Source organism: Trichomonas vaginalis, chromosome I (assembly GCF_026262505.1).
Source record: "Trichomonas vaginalis G3 chromosome I, whole genome shotgun sequence".
In the NCBI taxonomy this organism is placed as follows: domain Eukaryota; phylum Parabasalia; order Trichomonadida; family Trichomonadidae; genus Trichomonas; species Trichomonas vaginalis.
The window spans coordinates 13113360-13134824 of NC_067203.1; the positions used below are offsets into that span (position 1 = coordinate 13113360).

Below are 21465 nucleotides of genomic sequence, written 5' to 3' on the forward strand. Positions count from 1 at the left end.
AAAGAAATGATTGAAAAGATAAATAAAAGTTTTTAACTTATCTGTTCTGTGCAATCATAAGGGATGTTAGGCTGATTTACCATCAAATTCGGAAAGATTAAAAAATCGTTTCTCTTAAATTGGGAGTTCAATGCTAAATTATAAATAACTTTTGTATTACTAATTGAAGATGGTGTTATTTATCATTTTGAGATAATTTTCGTAAATAAAAAAATGGCAAATAAAAAACATATAAATAACAAAAATGATTTGCATATAAAAATTTCAATAATCTCTGATCATTTCATAAAAAAGTGAATCTACGATATCTTTTGAAAATTTTCAGAAAAGACCATTCACTTCAATGGATAAATCTTATAAAATAGTTTTCTGTGGTGATTCATCTGTTGGTAAGACATCCATTATTAAGAGATTCACTACACAAAAATACGAGCAAAATACTGCTTCCACAATCAACGTAGATTTTTCTTCTCGTGAAATTAAAGTGAACGATGAGACATATCGCTTACAAGTATGGGATACAGCTGGTCAAGAGGCGTACAGAAGTATCTCCGTTTCCTACTTCAGGAACGCAAAAGGAATCTTCCTGGTATATGATCTTACATCAAGAGAAACATTCAACAAACTCGAGGATTGGATTGATTTAATTCAATCTAACACTCTTGGAGTTCCTTTCGTCATTTTCGGTAATAAGAGCGATTTAGTAGACAACCAATGTGTTTCCGAAGAAGAAGCAATATCTTATGCTGAAAGGCATGAAACAATGAGTTTTATGGGATCTGCTAAAGACGGAATCAATATCGAAGAGGCATTCTACGAACTCACAAAACTTATGATCGATTCATCTGTCGAAACAGAGCAAGAAGGAGTTACACTCAAAGAGAAGCAAGAAAAGAAAACGGGCTGTTGTTAAAAGGAGTCTGCTTTTATCAATAAATGTTATATTTCCAAATATTTTAATAAACAGTGCTTTATTATATATAATTATAAGCTACATTATTTCGAAAAAATCGACGTAAAACTAGGCCATGATATTTACGGGAAAATGAACCAAATTCAAGTTATGAAATATTTGACAGGTCTAATTATTATACCGAGAGGCGGAAATTTCATTGAACATGCATAAAAATTGGATATAACATTGCTCATCGAAAAAAAGAGCCAAAAATTAAAATTGATTTTTTGAAATCACTAAAAAATTCGAATATAAGTTATGTAAAAGGTTTTGTGAAAGTAGCACACACTCATTCAATACTTAAGTAAAATCCAATGATTTTCATCAATGGAAGAAGAATTTGTCACTTTTTTGCATCAAAAAAAAGAGATAATGAGTCTTACAGATAATGATGATAATTTTACCGAACAAGTTGGGGAAGATGGCCAAGTTTTGGTAAAAGTTCCAAAGTCTCGTATAGATTCTGCATTTAATGAGTTTAGAGAAACAGGAAGATTCGTAGATTGCCAGTTCCAGGTCAAACAAGGTATCATTTCATGCCATAGAGTTATATTATCCAAATATTCAGATGTTTTCCTGGAATTATTCAGTAAATTGCCAAATGATGAAAATCATATTATCATCGACATTCCTTTTTGCCTCAACGAAGAGTCTTTTAAAGATGTTATTGATTTTATATATACTTTCTCCATTAAAGTCACTCCCAAAACCATTGCGGACATACTAATCACGAGTTATCTCTATGGTATTGAAGAATTAGTTGCAATTGCAACTGATTATTTCTTAGAAGCACTAGATGGTGAAAATGTGCTCGATATAACAGAAAAATTCAAGTTTAGTTTATCCAATGAGACCATTCAAAAATATCCGGCCTTATATCAGAACTATCTGCAATTAATACAAAACAGTGGTTTATTTGCTTCCATAATTGCTAAGAAATTTACGAATTATCCACGTCAAAAAATTATGGACAAAATTCCGACATTTTTAGTAGCTGATATTATGAAAAACTTGAACTACGAAACTATTAATGATATTTCCCAGTACCCATCTATAAATGATTTCATTATTGAATTTATAGATAAATTTGTTGAAGGAAAACAACTCTCCGACCTTGACAAAGAGTGTCTTTCAAAGGTGATAGACTGGTCTGACCCAGAATCATACCAATACTTCGTTTATCATCAGTGCGATTGGGTCACATCTTCAATCTCCCGAAGAATGTTCGATAAAATACTTAATATGCGTAGGAATTCAATTCCTTCCATTGAAAATCAAGTTTCTAACCTGAAATCTAACTCGCATCATTTTCTTGGCGTATTAAGTCTATTACAGCTCATTGTTTCCAGCAAAGGCGAGACAGAAGTTAGTGAATGCAACATTCTGAAGTCGATAGGAACACTTTGGAACACTGTTAAACCATTTAATCCGTTGACTTACAATTTTGTACAACTTTCAGCCGATACGTCACCTCCTTTATGTCCTCACATGTCAGTACAAAACATGTTTGTCGATAATGAAGAATATTACTTCGCTCATTCCGCATATGCAAGTGAAGATATTGAACCTTACAAGAAATCGTTAAAAGTAGGTATTACTTTTGACATTCATACCATGGATGGTCGAGATATCCATGCAAACCTGAGAAATCAGAAAATGGACATTAGAACTCCCGCCAAGAAGAAAGATAAAGGTTTACCGCTTAAAATCTCTACGTGCACGGATTATGATACATCATCAATAGAAATTTTTTGCAGTCAACAATCGCATTACATTTCTATTTTTGGTTTGAGAATATCTTTCATAGATATTATTGGAAAGTTTGTTTTGAAATAAAAGTATATATATACCTTATCTTTGTCTACATAAATTTTGCAATTATTTTGAATAAATTTTAAAATTGTTTTGAATTGTGAATACTATTTGTTGTAGTACCTCTTAAATATTAATAAAAATTATATATAAATAGTAGATTGTTTCAAATTTCGTTGTATTAAATTATTTTATTAAATATTTTGAAATATTATAAAAATCTATAAACTAAATCGATATAGAAACTAAAATTATGCATTAATGCACCTTAATTTTTTGAGAATTTTTCCAAAAAAATCATAAAAATCGAAAAATGATTAAAAATTTACACAATTTTCATATGGGAATTTAATTTTTGAAATTTTTTTGGAAATAAAAAGATTCAAACTCGAATTGTTGATGGCATAAATTACTTCAGGATGATCTATGGATTTTGATTCTATATAATTTAAGTATAAATTTGAATAATCGTCACCATTTCTAGGTATTTCGAATTCCATAAAACGGTAACTTTTAACTTTGATTCTAATGTATAAAATTATGCCATGCTTATCAAAAAGTTCCAAATTAATATAATAAAATTTTATAAACAAACAATATTAAAGATCGTACTTAACCAGAAACACTCCATTCTGATAAAATGGAGTCAACTTCCACTTTGATAAATTTGTATCTCTCTTGGATTTCTTGGACATCATCAGTTTTGTCATCGAAATTAGTACTTTCTACGATTTTTGCGAATTCTGATATGTCAACTGGCGTCTGATTGAAGCTTTGTGCTAAATCCTCTCTTGATTTCGAGATACTTTTTTCAATTGAATCCAAATGGGCGCAGCTATCGCTTAAGAAGTCTTTTGACTTTTCAGGAACGATCCTTGGCGAGATTATTTGCGAGGAATAGCTTCCTGAAGCAGATAAAGGTTTCTTAAGATTTGGAATAAGTAAATCAACTTTACTCATATAAACACATCTTATGAGTAAGGATCCGTATGGAGTTTGTATTTCTGGAAAGTTGTAAGTTAATGGACATTCAATCGGAGGTTCGTCGACAGGAAAGTCAGATAGAGGCGTCAATGAAAGAGAAATATTACGAGGGCGCTTGGTAAACCTTGAAAGCGTAAGATCTAGAGTTTTTGCGGGCAAAAGATTTAAAATCGAATATAAAGATCGAAGAAGAGTTTGAATTTTATGATATATCAAAATTTTGCTCTCATCTGTTGCAGAAGGACTTGATTTTGCTGGTGATGGTGTATTAATTATATACCATCTTTCTATTACTTCGTTTGGGTTATCTAGTATAACATCTATTCTTATCCATCCATGAGAATGCTTCGAAGATACTTTTCTAATAATGGATTGAACTTTAGGCAGCTTTATATGAATCCATTCTTGTTTATCATCCATAATATCAGAAATTTGAGAGGGATTACGAGCACTATATATGCATAATACCGCATTGCACATTAGTGCGTGATTTAAGGCAATAAACGGTCTTTCTTTATCCATTTTTTATTTTATCACTTTTATCGTATATCACCCCTTCCTTTTTCTGAACGACCCCACATTTCATAATTTTGACAACTTACTGAGAAAAAGATGTCAACCATCGTTGTTATGAATCTGCACTTTCGTGTCAACATTGATGACTTGTATACAGCATTCAAACCTTACGGAGAACTAACACATTGTCGAATGATGATTAATGAAAGACACGAACCAAAGGGATACGCTTTCTTAACATTCAAAAGAGAAAGCGAAGCAAGAAAAGCTGTAGACATGATGGATGGCTTCAAGATGTATGGACGCAAAATCAGCGCTTCTATTTCCACAGGCAAGACTGCAATTAAAAATCCAACATTTTAAATCTTGAGGGCATCAAAATGAAGAAAGTTCTCACATAGCAAAAAATAAATACAACGAAAACAGCTATCACTTTGTAGAAAAACAAATACGAGCTATTCAATAGGACCATACTATTCAAAAGTGTTTGTTAAATAAAATTTCTTTACTTTGTCTTTAATTATTTCTGATTTGCTCAAGTCAGAAAAGATAATTTTTTTTTTTAATTTACGATTTTTATTGAATAAATGTATGACATTTTCTATGTTAAATTATTGTGAGTTTGGAAAGAATGCTCTTGCCAGCTCTACAATCAGAAATTTAATTTTTGTTTTTAATCTTTTTATTAAAAGTAGGTAATTCATTTAAAAACAATTCTTTATTCATTAAATCTGCTTAACACGATGTAATCTTGATGCCAAAACAGAAAGTGTAGTAATAACAAGCTGCTCATGACTATATGTTGCAAGCATTGCATCTGAAAGCTTGAAAGCCTTCTTAATTTTATCAAAGTCGGTCTTTGGATTTGCCAAAAATTGATCAAATGTTTTTGGATCTGATAATCCTGGAATACTAGGAAATTCATCTTCAAAAGTAATTGCAATGACAGCTGTTGTATCTTTTTGTATTGCACAGAACTTTAAAGCGCCATTAAGACGGCCATCAGGGGATAAACAACGAAGGATTTCAAGATAAATTGATTTTGATTGAGTTTGATCTCTTTCCTGTATTGTTCTCATATTTAAAATTGCTACTTGAACGTGTGCTAAGGAAATAATTGTTCTTGCATCAATTAAAGCAACTGGGGGTTGATTAGCTTTGATATAATCATTAATTGTTTGAGGATCTCCAATGTTTTCAAAATAGCACATCTTAAATTTGTATTTATCTGCAAAGAACTCTACCATCTTCAAAATTTTTACTAATTTGGGGGAGAAAATTTAATTGCAGGGATAAAAATTGAGAAGTTTACAATAATATATTTGTTACTTGGGTATGAGTAATAGATATACATATGACCAACTAATAGATAGCTATTTTAGGAACATAAACAACCGAATGAGCAGATTTTCAGCGGAAAATTGTTCTAATTTCGTAAAACAAAATAAATCAAATTTCAATGAAGAACAATTTATGAAAAAGTTAGCAATAAAGCTATTAGAATTAGATGATTTAATACACGATTATGATTCCACAGACCTTGAAGATGAAGATTCAAATGAGCCAAATTAATTTACGCACAAAAACTGAATTCTTTTCAGACATACGATTAACTCAAAAAGTATTCAACTCTTCTAGCATTATCAAAGAGCAATTTTAAAGATATATTGTATCTGATCTTGTTCCACGTACAATATACACTATGAATATATGTTTCATCGGAAATCCTAGATGAATTATTAATCGCAGAGATATCCACAGATTATTTGTTACAAAACACTGCATTTTATATTTATTTTTCTTTTGAATATATATGAAAATGGAAAAGAACTGAAAACGTGTTAAAATTCACGTCCAGTTTATCTCAGTATTGATTAAACTTCAATTTTTAACTTTGTTTTTCATTTCATATTTAATTTTAGAGAAATGCCATTAGATATGGTTATATTTATAAAAGATTCATTAAATTTAGCATTATACGATATAACATTTCATGAATATGTGACTGATTTTAGAAATTTTTGTTTGAAATATTGCATGAATGATATATCAGACAAAAAGGTATGGTGCAATATGCTAATAAGCTCCAGTTTATCCAAACAAACGAATGATGGTGATACTGTATCACTAAAAAAAATTATACGAACTCATATCTTATAAAAATAAATAGTATTATTATGATCAATACTATATAAATATATGTGATACCATACAATAACATGTTTTTAGCCATCTAAAGTAATTTTTTGGGGCAGAAGCAAAGTGGGAGTTCATTTGACAAAATTATGTGTATCCTCAAAATATTCAATTTGTTGAATCAAATTGGATTATGAGGGCCGTATAAAGTCTTTTGCTTTAATGTCGCTTAGTTTATATTGTTAATGATGTTCCCAATTTTGGATTACTGTTATTTTTGCTGAATTGAATTTTTTCTAAAAATTTATTGTCATATCTTCATTAAAACATCCAAATTATCTTATTAGATGTTCCATTTATATTTTTGGATCACCTCTGAAAAGGCTGCATCAATTTGAGAGGCAAAATTTATGAAAAGTATTGAAAAATTCGAAATTGAGAGCTTTCAGAGTTATAATAAAATTATTCGAAATTAAATCATTATTCAAGAAAGATGGTAAAACAAGTGTGTGTTACAGGAGCTACAGGAGTCATGGGGAGTGAGACAGTCAAGCAACTCTCCACACTCGAAGACTTGAAGATCAAGATCTTTGTCGTCGACAGCGAAAAAGACAGAAAGATCGCAACATCATTAGTTTCAAAGTACGGAAGTGACAAGATCGATGTTTGCTATGGTGATCTCAGAAATTACGATGATGTTTCAAAGTTCATCCAAAACGCAGATTATGTTCTTCACATCGGCGGTCTCGTCAGCCCAGTTGCAGATAACAAGCCAGTCCTCACATACGCAGTCAACGTCGATGGTGCAGAGAACATTGTCAAAGCAATTCACGAAAACAAACTCGAAGATACAGTCAAAGTTGTCTACATCGGCAGTGTCGCCGAGACAGGCGATCGCAACTATCCAATCCACTGGGGAAGAACAGGTGACCCAATCCAAGTCTCTGTCTACGACCACTACGGCGTCTCAAAAGTTCTCGCCGAGAGAGTTTTTGCAGAGAGCGGAATCAAGCACTGGGCAGTCTTCAGACAGAGCGGAATCCTTTACCCAGGACTCCTCAACAACATGAAGCCAATCATGTTCCACGTTCCACTGAACGGCGTCCTCGAGTGGTGCACAGTTGAAGACAGCGGCAGATTGATGAAGAACTTCGTCGACTTCAACCTCCCAGACGAGTTCTGGAACAGATTCTACAACATCGGCAGTGGCAAATTCTACAGATTGACAAACTTCGAATTCGAAGATCTCCTCTTGAGAACATGCGGACTCGGCTCTCCAAAGGATCTCTTCCAGCCAAACTGGTTCGCAACACAGAACTTCCACGGACACTACTACGCAGACAGCGATGTCCTCGAGAACTATCTCAAGTTCAGAGAGAACCTCCCAACAGAAGAGTACTTCGAGCGCATGTGCAACAACGCACCTCTCGAGTTCAGAGTTATGAAGAGTGCCAAAGTTGTCAAGAACGTCGCATTCCTCGCGAAGCCTTTCATGAAGATGATCGCATGTGACAAAGACTTCGGAACACTCGGCTGGGTCAAAAACAACGACAAAACACGCCTCGACTCATTCTACGGAGGAAAGGAATCCTTCGAGAAGTTGCCAGACAACTGGTCAGAGTACGCAATCAAGCACTACGATACTCACGTCTCTGCATCCGAGAAGTGCAAGTTGGATCACGGCTACGACGAAACGAAGCCATTCGAATCACTCACAGTCGAAGACCTCAAGAAGGCTGCCGAATTCCGTGGTGGCGAGCTCGTCTCAACAACAGTCGGCAAGATGACAGACAAGCTCGTCTGGAAGTGCGGCCACTGCGGCAAGGAGTTCGAAGCATCTCCAAACCTCATCCTCCGTGGAGGACACTGGTGCCCACACTGCTTCATCCCAAAGAATCGCAGAGAATAACAAGTTCTTCGCTCAAGTATGGTATCCACACCACAGCCACGAAGAGAAGAACTACTACGACTTCAACGAGATATTCGACAAAGAGTGCTTCGATACACACTCTAAGAAGACAAAGAAATCAGTTGTCGCCGTCTCATCTTCAAACCAGTACATCTACTTAACAACAATATTCGTCATTTTGTTCTTAGTCCTCACAATATTCACTCTCATCAGAGGAAGCTACTCAATCTTCTAAGCTTCATGGATTCATATATTTTGTTTTGATTATATATAGATTAAATTTTGTTTGTTATTTTATTTTAAATCTAATCCTTATTTTTCTCTATCATATCATATTATATCATATCATGTCAAATGTCAGCAACTCTTTCAAAGTATTTATATTATGTACAGATGGAGAACACACGATAAATAGCTTCTCAGAATGAATAGAACTCATATAACAGAAACATTATATTGTATGTCTATAATATATGTTCTTTTATCAGTGATAAAACACAAAGATCGAAAAAAAAGTTCTGTTATTATGAATTATAATCAAGAGCATTGACAAATACATACTTATACTCACATACAATAACATTAATCATCGTTTATTAAAGTGATTATATTAAATAAATTAAGCTTTTTTTTCAAAAATCGCTTTAATTTATTTACTTAAAATCAAATGTATGATATGAATCAATTTAATATGGTTATTATTTCCAATGACTAATGTATTTTAGCAGTGAAACAAAGTTAATTCAAAGTGTAATATTATTTTTCGAAGTTTTATGAGCAAATTTTAATAATAATAATAGGTGTTCATATGCATCATATACCAAATTTGCTTGTTTACTGTTTATTTCTCATTTAAATACAGCAAAATATATCATTATTTCATGATGCTGGAAAGTGGGAGATCATTTGACAAAAATGTAAACCTATCACACAATATTTTGAATAAACTCTATCAATTTCTCATATGATGGGCTAATGATAAATTTAAATTGATAATCTTGTTTCTTTTATTATTTCCGGAAACTTTTATCTTTTGGATTACTGTGCCGGAAGTTGAACAGAATTTTCTTGTAAAATTTTTTTTGTTTTTCCAAAATTTTATATCATACCGAAATGCATCACTAGCAAAAGTGACATTTGGCGCCAATTTTAAATTAGTGGATTTTGTGTTTATTATTTAAAAAATATAATTGATAAAATATAATTAACATTAATAGAATAATATGGATAAGATTTGATAAAAAACAATCATAAATTTTTTTTGGGCGCCATATAGAGAACTATAGTCTGCGAGGTACTGATTCTATCCATGTACCTCGCAGACCATAGTTCTCAGCCAAAATGGCTGAAAATTGCTCACAATTGTTGAAATGTGAGCAATTTTTAGCCGTTTTGGCTAAGAATTGGAGGGTGTGAGTACTATAGCATGTAATAGTATCTCACACCCTCCAATTCTTCCTATGGCGCCGAAAAATTTTTGGTGAAATGCGACGACATTTCACCAAAAATTTTTCGGCGCCATATAGAGAACTATAGTCTGCGAGGTACTGATTCTATCTATGTACCTCGCAGACCATAGTTCTCAGCCAAAATGCCTCTAAAATTTGTATACCTATAAACTCAAACTTCAATATATTCAATTTTATTTTTATAATTAATTTAAATATATCCATATAATTCTAATGTTTTCTTTTAATTTAAAAAATAATAATAATTAAAAATAAAAATAAACTTTTCTATAATATTTATAAAGCTGATTTGATATATAACACATTTAGCTTAACAAAATAACTTAGAAAAATTGCCGCACAAAATAAGAGTAAGTGCCACTTTTTTGTCACTTTTCTAGTGATGCATTTCGGTACGGAACAGTTAGCAATAATATATATTAAGAGCCAGTTCTGTGTAGTTTAATTCAATTGCTTGTAGTCATGCATGTTTTCATATTGCATGATCAGACAGACCGTAAAACGGATTGACAATAATGGAATTTTATGGCGGGAAATCAAAAATTCTAAGGAATAGAGATCTGAATATACATGGCACGGCGGGCGCAAAAAGTGACAAAATAGAATACCTATGGTGGCAAGACAAAGGAAACATTTTTGTAAGGCAAACATTATATCAAATACCTTTACTTTGTAATAAGAAATATAATTATCACGAAATTACAAATAAATATTGTTTAATATAATTAATAGCAAAATTCTTTTTTATTATTTCCCTTAAGACCTTACTTATTAAGTATACGTATAACAAGCTTGTACTGCATGTATTAGTTAATAGAACAAAAGAAAATGAGCTCAAATGAAAAAAATTTTCATGCTATTTTGGAAATATGCATATTCGAAGTATGAGAGTTGTAAACACCGAGAATTTTAAGCTTTGGTTGATGATAGTCTTTAATTTTTCTTGAAGTAGTAAATTATTTGATATGAAAATTTAATGGCCAGCATAATCAATCGTGCGTTTCGTTTCTTGATTGAGAAACGATGATTGTGTGCTAATGAATTATTGCGTCTGACAGGTTATGATTATGGATACCTGAAATTAAGCTTTTATGGGAAACATCACCGAGCGCCATTTGGCGCCCCTAATGCTGTTTCTATCGGTATGATTAAGGAGCTTTCTTATGCACTTTCATCACTTGAACTTGAACGCTACAAGATATATGCCCCCCTCCCAATGGGAGGTGGGAGCAAAAATTGAAATGTTGACATTGATTTTTGAATACTTTACAAGCGCCCCTCCCAGTGGGCGCGGGCGCAAGTGATCGGGTCAAAAAAATCATAAAAATATTCAAAATTGCGATTTTAATAGATGTTTAAGAAGTAAATTTATTAATAACGATATTTCATAGTACAAAATGTGTTCAATCTCTTCGTAAATCATTCAAAAAAATCAAAAGAATTTCCAAAATTCAATTTTTTTAGTAAAATTTATATCTTTTTCTATCGTCTCCTCCCCACCAGTGGGAGCCACCGGAGGCGCGGGCGGCGCCGCTGGCGCCAAAAAAGTAGCGCCCATCGTGCCATGTATAGATCTGAAATACGAATTGTATATGAATCCTGAAGATTTTATCATATAAGATTTGTAAAAGAATAACTTTACAAAGTATCGATCCTCTCAAAATGATTTATTTGTGAGAAAAAAAAATTTGAGAACCAGAGAGAAAAATTGAGTCATTCGGATCATCTTTATTATTGTGCGTCATTCTTTCAGAAATTATAGACCAATCAATTTTTGTAAACAGTAAATAAATTTTTTTATTGACTTAGAACAACAGTTATGATCAGTAATTTCCAAGCAGAGGTTACTAGGATTATCGCTGAGCAATGGAAAAAGATCATGGGTACGTTTTCAGAGACAGAAGTCGATTTTTTACATCAACAAGATCAGAAGATCTTCTCAATTATCACTGTAGATCACATTAGCAAGAACGGTTATCGAGTTCAATCGCGAGTTGAATCAGCTTTACAGAAAGTCAGCAAATCGGTAGATAAATTTTTGGAAGGAATTGAAGAAGATCAAATAGAAATTGGTATCAAGAAAGGGAAAATTAGAGCCAAAATTCAATGCCCAGCAGAATATCCATACAAATTCACAGATAATTATCTTATGCTTAAATTTTGTAAAAGGGCAACTAAAATCGATTACTTAAACAAGAAAGCACAATATTTGAATGACATGATGGCTCTTCTTGCATTAATAAAGCATTTTTGTGACGTTGTTCGTGAACAAAAATTTTATTTCAAAGTTACAATCAATAAAGACATGGTAAAGAACTATTTATCGAGTTTTGAAACGGAAGCCGGTGCAGTTGAATTAAAAAAGAGCATAGAAAAAATGAAATCTTCATTGAAAGGAATTAGGAGATCAAAATCAGTAACTCTCACTACAGTTGAGAATACTATCTTACAAAAAGCATTAGATATATTTGATACAGATCTAAATTATTTCAAAGATTCCGGATATATCGAAAATATCTTTTGCAGCTATTTGGATACAGATCCAATTGAAGGAACAAAAAAGGCACTCGGAACGGTCTGCAATCAAGCATTAGAAAAGCCAGAAACTTCAGGTCAAAATATTTTCAAGCTTGCAGAAGTTTTTGCCAATCAAATTGAGAACAAGGCCAAACAATTCAAACCGATATTGTTTTTGCTCCTTTCCAGAGTTGTTTTCAGTGAAATTTACGAAAATTATTTTTCAGAAAAACTAATGAACGCAATCAGAGGAATTGGTCGTTATTCTTTATTGCGAAAGTATCCACCCGATTATTTCGGAATCAAGACCACATTTTTACCTCCAAAATTAGTCAATCTTCCGATTGAGAATTTTCCGAAGTCAAATGAGTACGAAACAGTCATTTCCATCCTCAAATTATTACCTTATCAATATTGTCCAATTGATTTCTGCTACTATGCGTACAGTGCCGTTCAAAGAATGGAAGAAATCGCATCCACAATTTCAATTACAGAAAAAGTGAAAAATACCGGCCAAATTGTGGCTTTGAGCGACCACGCATTATGCACAGATGATTTAATTGACATTTTGATGATTTTGATGCTAAATGCAGAACCTCCTGACATTGCACCATTATTAAAGGTGTTTGAACCTTACATTAATGGTCTTATGCTTCCACAACAGTTCATATTTGCATTTATTACGTTCAAAACTGTTTGTGATAAAATTGATGAACTTGATGTTGGAAAATTCGTTGAAAATGCAAAGGTTAGAGATGCTGCATCATATTCGGAAGATCCTCTTGGTATTTTTAACTTTAAGTCTATCGTCTAATTTCCTTTTTTAATTTTGATATATAGTTTGTGTTTTTGTTATAAATAGATATAAAATCAGAGTTTTGTATGTATAATTCAAAGGATATTTTTATCAATTTTTTTATTTCAAAAAATATTGATTAAAAAAACAATATTTATATGAATAACCAAATTGCAATGGCCAATATTGTGGCTATTTACCTTAATGTTTCAGTATTAATCATGAATAAAAAAATGAATTTTCTCAAAGTATAGGCGAACCTCCATAAGTTGTAGATATTATTAAAACCTACATAGATTTATAAAGTTTACATATTGTATAAGCTTATTCTTTATATTTTTGAAAGAAATACTATTTAATTTTATATGCATGAAATGCAAGGTATGTAACACACTATGGCTACAAATATACACACATATCATTCAATTGATAGCAGTAATTATAGGAGTTTCATATTAATATTAAATTTTTATTCAGAACATGCTTTAAACGACTAACAATAAACTTATTTTTGGGAGGGCACTCCTCGTAATGAAATTATTTTGCGATTAAGTTTGTGATAATTGTAAATCTTGTGTAAGTGTCAAATCAATCACAATCAATCTGCAAGTTGCATATATTATTACGATTTGACAATCAGATCGAGTTTATTTAATCCGGTTAAGATTGTATTGAATTGAACAGAAATAAAACCGTTTGATTCTGTTTTAATAATTTCTCTGGAATCTCCACCAGCTATTAAATTAAATTGAATGGTTTCTGGCATTGAACCTGTGAACCATGAAGCGAATTTTTGTGTGAATGTTGAAGGTACGCGTGTGAATAAAGGTATGTTAACATCATGAACACCTGGTTGCATAGGAACATAGGCTGCACCATATCCTATGACTGTTTCATTACCAAATGTATTTTCACCATATACTGCAACAATTAACTGAGGCCAGCCAGAAGGTCTTGGCGCTTGAAATATAATATCGATTGGGTAATTCCATATTGCGACGTTATCTAGATTTGCACGTGCTCCTTGTGTAACACCATCATCAATTCCCGAAATAATAGTCCATTCGTGGCCAGCTTGAAAGGCAAACTTGCAGAATAAGTCAGAAGAGTTCTTTACTGTGCAAGAACGTATCTGTCCTGATACACTGACTGAGAGTTGTGCTGACATATTTTATAGAATACCGTTAATAATTTTCTAAAGAAGAGATCATTGTTGCACTACATAACTTCGAAGTTGACTGCTCAAGCAAAACATTTGTAAGAAACCCAGACCCAGACTTTATAACCATGCAATTGCCTATACATATTTTTTCTTATTTAATATTGAATTTAGATTTCTAGTTTTTCTTGCTCTTTGAATTGAAGAAAAAAGAAGCACATTAATTATATATATCAATTTTAGTAGGAAATAAACAATAAAATATTTTAGAACAAATTCAAAAGATCATCTTTCTTTGGCTGCGCAGGAGCTTGTTGTTGCTGGTCTTCTTTCTTTTCTTGAGCAGGTGGGGCGTCAATGAAGTCAAATATGATAAGAGGTTTGTCGTCATCAGCTTGTGATGGTGTCGTATTTTGTGGGGCAGAATTGAAACCAAATGGGTCGAAAATTGGCTTTGTTTGGGCTTGTGGAGCAGTGTTGAAGCCGAAGAAGTCCACCTCTGATGTACCTGGGTTGGATACCTTCACTGGTGTTGCTGGAATCATCGGAGGTGCATCAATATCTGCAAATGGATCGAATGTATCTTCCGATTTCGCCATTGAGGAAGAGGGAACTTCCTCCAACTTTACAAAACCGCCGGCTGATGACTCTGCCTTCTTTTCCTCGAATTCTTCGATGACTCCGTTCTTTATCTTTTCGACCTTTGCGTAATCTATCACTGGGACTTTAAAGATGTATGATGCAGTAACAGATCTGTGGTCGGAAAACATGCAAACGCCTTTTCTGAATGCAATAATTTTTGGCATTTTAGGGAAGTTCTTTTCTTTCGACTTATCAACTGCTAATCTTCTTGGACCTCGCTTAATAAGAATTCTATCTGTCCAACTTGGCACTCTGTGCTTGGAAGATGTATCGTAAACGTCGCAATTCTTATCAAATTTGTATGTCGGAACAAATACAAGAGGAGGTTCCTTCAAAGCGCCGATAAGACGGTCTGATTTCATTGAATTGCGAAGTTGATCGAATTCAAGTAGTCTTTCGATGTTTCCTTGTTCGATAAGTTTGCATGTTTCTTCATAGCTAAGAGTGATACGATAATTCAAGTCGCCAACGAAAATTAAGTAGTCATAAGCTCCTTGAACTGTCTTCAAAAGTTGTCTGACTTGTTCATTTCGTTGTTGAAGATTTTCTGTATGTGGTGATAAATGGCAAGCTATAACAACAAATCTTGCGCATGACATTGTGCAGTAAAATATAGCTGCTCCTTTGTTGGCAGCCATACCATAAACGCCTAATCTGATTGTTTTTACGTGGTGAACGTCTAATTTAGGTTTAGCTTCAATTCTGACAATTACTGCAGCATATACACCACCTAAAGTACGTTCTGAGATAACCATGTAGCGTCCTTGTTCTTGGCTGACAGCTTCACCAATAATTTTACTCCATTTATTGGAAACTTCTGTAGATCCGACCATAATAGACACAATACCCATATCAATCTCTTGAAGAGCAATGAAAATAACGTCAGCTGGTTTATCTCCACATTTGAATGATTGACGAATTTCTTCAATAACCATTGGATGAGGCTTAACAGATGCGACATTCCAAGTGATCACTGATACATTAACATCTTGAAAGTGAGTAATATTTGGACAATTTGTTGTAACTTGGTCTCGAAGAACATCCGAAATATATTGGTTTTCTTTCAATGCTTGAGCAGATCCTGATCGTTTCATAAACGTAGAATTGTTGTTTCGACTACTCATTGTTGTTTATTTTTATCGCTTATTTTTGTCACTTTTGACCAAAAAAACAGCAGTATCTCACTTTTGTGGACAAAATGCAAAAACCTATGAATTTTCCTATTTTAATTTGATATTCATAATATATAAGTATTTGTAATGCATATTCTATCTTCTAATTAGTAAAATTACATTGCCCGCCAAAATCAAAAATTTTCTATTGAAAAAATAGCGCCAAGTCCAAAAGTGTCATTTTCTCATTGAAGACCGCAGCTGGAGTCAATGCCGATTATCCACTTGCTGGGATGCTACACAGCCCTTGATCTGGCCAATCATAGTGCTGTTCCATCCACATCAGCAAGTGATTTCGGCATCAGATCTCCACTTGGTCTTCCATGAGAGTTCTGCAAGCCAGGAGTGCAATATCTATACAGCCTTGCTGCTAGGATATAGTAGCTAGGCTGCGTAGATATTGCGCTCCTATGGATATTAGTTATACGTTATTATCCGCATGGGCTCATACTGCCATCCTCTGGTTCCCGAAGGGCCAAGGATTATGTAATTACTCGAATTGGGCAAGGTTCTTCCGAGATCTCTCATTCAAGGAGATATCTCGGAAGAATTTTGCCCTAAAGTACTCTAATTACTGTTCCCTAGTTTCTAAAGAGCTAGGAATTTTGTAATTAATCGAATAAGGCAGGATTTTTCCGAAGTCTCTCATTTGATGAGAGGCCTCGGGAAAATCCTGCCTTAAGGTAATATACTTGTAGTCTTTGGTCTTTTATAGGCCAAAGACTGTAAAATTACTTGAATAGAGCAATGTTCTTCCGAGGCCTCTCAATCGAATGAGAGACTTGGGAAGAACATTGCACTAATGTAAAGTATGTGTGGTACTTGGCCAGCAAGGAGCGAGAGAACTTGTCTGTAATTCGTTTATGCTGAAGTTTTCTGAAGTTTTTTCCTAATTTGAAAAAAATTCAGAAAACTTCAGCATAAGTTAATGCTGTTGTGGTTCTCTAGCTCTTTGCCGGCCAGAGATCGAATAAAAAGTTTATTGGGTGAGTAGGCTCGATCCATGCCTACCCACTACAAATATACGTTATTTTTTTTATTTGCTATGAGGAAATAGTTTTTCATTTTTATAATACTATATGTTTTACTACTTCATAAATTGTTTATTTTCTTATTAAAACCTAATTTTTCCGTGTGATTCGGAATCTATGCATTCCAAAAATGCGTTTTCCGCTCTCAGAACGTGAAAATATGCACTACATGAGGAGATAAAGAGATTTCTTATGTTTCTATTTTTTCGAATTTTTCAATCTTGATCAAAACTCGAAAATAAGCAGATATTCTAATAGAGTACATAAAATAACATACATCTGTAATATTGGAATTTTCGAAAAATCTCCAAAAAAATCATGGTTCGAAAATTTCGAAATTAAAAAGTACATTTTTCGCGGAGAAAAAAAGAAAAACGCATTTTTTTGGAATTTTGGTGAGAAAGAATCTTCTTTATCTCCTCATGTAGTGCATATTTTCACGTTCTGAGAGCGGAAAACGCATTTTTGGAATGCATAGATTCCGAATCACACGGAAAAATTAGGTTTTAATAAGAAAATAAACAATTTATGAAGTAGTAAAACATATAGTATTATAAAAATGAAAAACTATTTCCTCATAGCAAATAAAAAAAATAACGTATATTTGTAGTGGGTAGGCATGGATCGAGCCTACTCACCCAATAAACTTTTTATTCGATCTCTGGCCGGCAAAGAGCTAGAGAACCACAACAGCATTAACTTATGCTGAAGTTTTCTGAATTTTTTTCAAATTGAAAAAACTTCAGAAAACTTCAGCATAAACGAATTACAGACAAGTTCTCTCGCTCCTTGCTGGCCAAGTACCACACATACTTTACATTAGTGCAATGTTCTTCCCAAGTCTCTCATTCGATTGAGAGGCCTCGGAAGAACATTGCTCTATTCAAGTAATTTTACAGTCTTTGGCCTATAAAAGACCAAAGACTACAAGTATATTACCTTAAGGCAGGATTTTCCCGAGGCCTCTCATCAAATGAGAGACTTCGGAAAAATCCTGCCTTATTCGATTAATTACAAAATTCCTAGCTCTTTAGAAACTAGGGAACAGTAATTAGAGTACTTTAGGGCAAAATTCTTCCGAGATATCTCCTTGAATGAGAGATCTCGGAAGAACCTTGCCCAATTCGAGTAATTACATAATCCTTGGCCCTTCGGGAACCAGAGGATGGCAGTATGAGCCCATGCGGATAATAACGTATAACTAATATCCATAGGAGCGCAATATCTACGCAGCCTAGCTACTATATCCTAGCAGCAAGGCTGTATAGATATTGCACTCCTGGCTTGCAGAACTCTCATGGAAGACCAAGTGGAGATCTGATGCCGAAATCACTTGCTGATGTGGATGGAACAGCACTATGATTGGCCAGATCAAGGGCTGTGTAGCATCCCAGCAAGTGGATAATCGGCATTGACTCCAGCTGCGGTCTTCAATGAGAAAATGACACTTTTGGACTTGGCGCTATTTTTTCAATAGAAAATTTTTGATTTTGGCGGGCAATGTAATTTTACTAATTAGAAGATAGAATATGCATTACAAATACTTATATATTATGAATATCAAATTAAAATAGGAAAATTCATAGGTTTTTGCATTTTGTCCACAAAAGTGAGACAGCCATTTTGAGCTTGAAAATATCAAAATTCAAAAAATTATGTTTCAATTTTTTTAGCTATGCTTCTATCTAAGCAAAGACATGAGTTAAAGAAAAATATAATACAAATTCTATTACACAGATACCATACAAACAAATACAATTTAATCAAATTAAAAATTAAACGCTTAATGAAGCAAATTTCTTCTGAAGCTCGGCAAGTTCACGCAAAGTCTGCTTATGTGCTTCTTGTTCAGCTTTCAGCTTGATCTTAAGTGACTCTCGTTTCCTCATAAGATTTTGTGCTTTTCCAAGGAGTTTTTTAAGCTTCTTTTGCGACATCTCATGCGCTTGTTGAGCGGAAATATTTGATGGTGCAGGGTCTAAGCCAGCCTTTAGTCTTGCAATCTGCTTATCTAATTCCTCTTGAAGCATTTTCGTTGCTTCTTCCTCTTGCTCCCTAGCTAGTTTGAACTCAGCACTCTTCTTCAAGAACATTGTTTCATATTGTGCTTTCAGATTTTCAACTTCTAAACGGAATTTCTCTGTTTGATCCATCCTTGATCGACTCATTTCCATTGTTGTTTGAGCGTTAAATGTGTATTGAAGTCTTTTCTCCAATTCAATTTCTTTTTCTTTCTTAATCTGCTCAAGTCTATCATGTACAAGTTTTTGGCGCTCATATGACTTAACAGAAGATCTGTTAGCTCTTATTGCTTCATCAACCCTTGAAAGCTTCTGCGCAAGGGAAAGATTATCTGTTTGAGTTTCAACTGTATGATATTCGCCAGTTTTATTCTTGATTCCAACAAGAGTTTCTAATATGGATGATTTAACATTTGATATATGAGACATTCTTAAAATATCTGGTTCGTTCATTTTATGAAAACCTGATTCTTCAATGAAAACGTTATATGAATTTTTCAACCCGTGTCTTTGCATGTATTCTGAAATAATGTTGCATAATAATTCGGATTTTAGCGTATGTTGAAAAGGTTCAAATGAAAAATCTCGATTTGCAGATGAAAATTTGTGAATTGCAAATCTGAGCTGGGATCTATAAGATTGAACAAATCCTTCATTTGATAATTTAGCAAATATCCTGTTGACAAACTCATTTTGCTCCATGAAGATTTGCAAAATTAAACGTCTATTTTTAGAATATTCAAAATTCAAAAGGAATATCAAATCAAGCTACTCACAAAACCAACTATCAAAAACAACAAAAATTACTCTATTCAGAAGAATTATGAAAAATTTCGAATATATTTTTCCTTCAAACCTTCTATTTCGGATAGGAATCATAAACTTAAAAAGTCAAAAAGAATGTATTGATAAAAGAAAATATATACAAACAAATTTATTATTATTTCACATAATCAATAAATGAAACATCTTTCTCAGGCTGGGGCCATTTTCCGTTCTTCAAACAATATACACCAGCTTTTATAGCATCAATTGTAAGATCAATATCACAATCAAAGCAGTCGTAATTGGAGCCAGGATTAGTAAAATAAACGAGTTTGATATCTAAAGAAAGAATGAAAGAAACAACTGAATAATCAAACATATCGGCCGCTGCTATTGTTACAACAGTTCCAGGACTCATAAATAATGATTTGATGCAGTTACTTCCTTTAGGAGAGAATAAAAATTTTATAGAAGGAAATATCTTTGAATAATCAGCTATTGAACCTTTTGGATCTTCTAGAACTTCGAAATTTATGTCAGTTATTTGCTCTTTGACTTTTTTTACAACTTCATCAAAATTTTCAATATATCTATCATATGATTTTTTTCTGTTCATCAGGACGTATCTTGTTGGAACAATATCCTTTATATCAAAGCAATCTTTAAGCTTGTCTATCAACATTTGAATAGGTAATCCGAAGTGAGAATTATGTGGTCTTGGATCTACGGCAACTGCAAGTTTTTGGGCATGAACCCATTCACTTTTTTCGATGTATATATATTTATATACCCCAACAGCTACTAGATATTCTTCCCCAAATTTTCTGCAGCCTTCAGGAATGATTAAAACACCTTCTTCAAGAAAATCTTTTGGCATTAACATTAATGGACTCAAAAAATCATGCATAAAGTGACCAAAATTAATTGAATTCATGTGACCAGATACATAAGCCTTGTCACATTCATAAACTACAGGTCCACTCCTAAATTTACGAATCCAATCAGGACCCGTTTCTAAAGGTGGACAAATAACTCTGGAATTGATGGCAAATTCGCCATTAAGTGTTGCGTAAGCATCTTTGTATATTGCAATTTTACATTTTAAACAGTTAATACTATCAATTAATTTTTTTTGGCCAAAATTTGGCAGTATCATATAATGATTAAAGTATTTATGTTGCTTTATTTCTTCTGAGTGCTTTAAAAAACAATATAAATTCCCAATTCTCGGTTTTTCGAATGATAAATTGAAAGAAATTAATTGATCAATATATTCTTGATGCAGACCTTCGTCTATTCCTGATATTTTGAGTTTTGATATGTTTTCTTTTTCTAATTCTAAACAGGGACCAATATGAACTATATCTAGACACACGACATTTGTTTTCATTGTGTGCACTGCATGCGCAACTAGGAAGAAAGAAAAAGAAATGAAATAGTATGTAAATTCTAATGACCTAGCCAAAAGTGAAATACAAGATAGAAAAAATAAAAAATTGACTTATTTTCGAAAAAAAATTTCTCTACAACAAGTCAAAAGGAAAACTTATATGAGTTTCAACAAATCTTTGAGATATATCT

The 21465-nt window shown here is 33.1% G+C and overlaps 11 protein-coding genes across 11 annotated transcripts; 5 read left to right on the plus strand and 6 right to left on the minus strand.

Annotated features, from left to right (window-relative positions):
* Nucleotides 1-324: 324 nt before the first annotated feature.
* TVAGG3_0978620 (GTPase protein) lies at nucleotides 325-965 on the plus strand (the record flags this gene model as incomplete). The annotated part of the gene is made up of 1 exon (XM_001329091.2): nucleotides 344-913. One exon carries the CDS (start codon nucleotides 344-346, stop codon nucleotides 911-913), a length of 570 nt encoding a protein of 189 aa, XP_001329126.1.
* Nucleotides 966-1327: 362 nt separating this feature from the next.
* Nucleotides 1328-2791, plus strand: TVAGG3_0978630 (HL07962P-related family; the record flags this gene model as incomplete). The annotated part of the gene is made up of 1 exon (XM_001329090.1): nucleotides 1328-2791. One exon carries the CDS (start codon nucleotides 1328-1330, stop codon nucleotides 2789-2791), a length of 1464 nt encoding a protein of 487 aa, XP_001329125.1.
* Nucleotides 2792-3376: 585 nt separating this feature from the next.
* On the minus strand, nucleotides 3377-4257 carry TVAGG3_0978640 (HORMA domain domain-containing protein; the record flags this gene model as incomplete). Its single annotated transcript, XM_001329089.1, has 1 exon — nucleotides 3380-4171. The coding sequence occupies one exon, from the start codon at nucleotides 4169-4171 to the stop codon at nucleotides 3380-3382; it is 792 nt and encodes a 263-aa protein (XP_001329124.1).
* A 95-nt stretch (nucleotides 4258-4352) lies between these two features.
* Nucleotides 4353-4735, plus strand: TVAGG3_0978650 (RNA-binding domain, RBD family-containing protein; the record flags this gene model as incomplete). Its single annotated transcript, XM_001329088.1, has 1 exon — nucleotides 4364-4630. One exon carries the CDS (start codon nucleotides 4364-4366, stop codon nucleotides 4628-4630), a length of 267 nt encoding a protein of 88 aa, XP_001329123.1.
* Nucleotides 4736-4989: 254 nt separating this feature from the next.
* Nucleotides 4990-5524, minus strand: TVAGG3_0978660 (CGI121/TPRKB family protein domain-containing protein; the record flags this gene model as incomplete). The annotated part of the gene is made up of 1 exon (XM_001329087.1): nucleotides 4993-5514. The coding sequence occupies one exon, from the start codon at nucleotides 5512-5514 to the stop codon at nucleotides 4993-4995; it is 522 nt and encodes a 173-aa protein (XP_001329122.1).
* Nucleotides 5525-6896: 1372 nt separating this feature from the next.
* Nucleotides 6897-8312, plus strand: TVAGG3_0978670 (NAD(P)H-binding; the record flags this gene model as incomplete). Its single annotated transcript, XM_001329086.1, has 1 exon — nucleotides 6897-8312. The coding sequence occupies one exon, from the start codon at nucleotides 6897-6899 to the stop codon at nucleotides 8310-8312; it is 1416 nt and encodes a 471-aa protein (XP_001329121.1).
* Nucleotides 8313-11573: 3261 nt separating this feature from the next.
* Nucleotides 11574-13243, plus strand: TVAGG3_0978680 (VPS9 domain family; the record flags this gene model as incomplete). Its single annotated transcript, XM_001329085.1, has 1 exon — nucleotides 11601-13112. The coding sequence occupies one exon, from the start codon at nucleotides 11601-11603 to the stop codon at nucleotides 13110-13112; it is 1512 nt and encodes a 503-aa protein (XP_001329120.1).
* A 304-nt stretch (nucleotides 13244-13547) lies between these two features.
* Nucleotides 13548-14269, minus strand: TVAGG3_0978690 (hedgehog receptor protein; the record flags this gene model as incomplete). The annotated part of the gene is made up of 1 exon (XM_001329084.1): nucleotides 13717-14262. One exon carries the CDS (start codon nucleotides 14260-14262, stop codon nucleotides 13717-13719), a length of 546 nt encoding a protein of 181 aa, XP_001329119.1.
* Nucleotides 14270-14502: 233 nt separating this feature from the next.
* Nucleotides 14503-16047, minus strand: TVAGG3_0978700 (phosphatidylinositol-4,5-bisphosphate 5-phosphatase protein; the record flags this gene model as incomplete). The annotated part of the gene is made up of 1 exon (XM_001329083.1): nucleotides 14520-16019. The coding sequence occupies one exon, from the start codon at nucleotides 16017-16019 to the stop codon at nucleotides 14520-14522; it is 1500 nt and encodes a 499-aa protein (XP_001329118.1).
* Nucleotides 16048-18843: 2796 nt separating this feature from the next.
* On the minus strand, nucleotides 18844-19836 carry TVAGG3_0978710 (uncharacterized protein; the record flags this gene model as incomplete). The annotated part of the gene is made up of 1 exon (XM_001329082.1): nucleotides 18874-19572. The coding sequence occupies one exon, from the start codon at nucleotides 19570-19572 to the stop codon at nucleotides 18874-18876; it is 699 nt and encodes a 232-aa protein (XP_001329117.1).
* Nucleotides 19837-20024: 188 nt separating this feature from the next.
* On the minus strand, nucleotides 20025-21357 carry TVAGG3_0978720 (glycosyltransferase family; the record flags this gene model as incomplete). Its single annotated transcript, XM_001329081.1, has 1 exon — nucleotides 20060-21040. One exon carries the CDS (start codon nucleotides 21038-21040, stop codon nucleotides 20060-20062), a length of 981 nt encoding a protein of 326 aa, XP_001329116.1.
* Nucleotides 21358-21465: the final 108 nt, after the last annotated feature.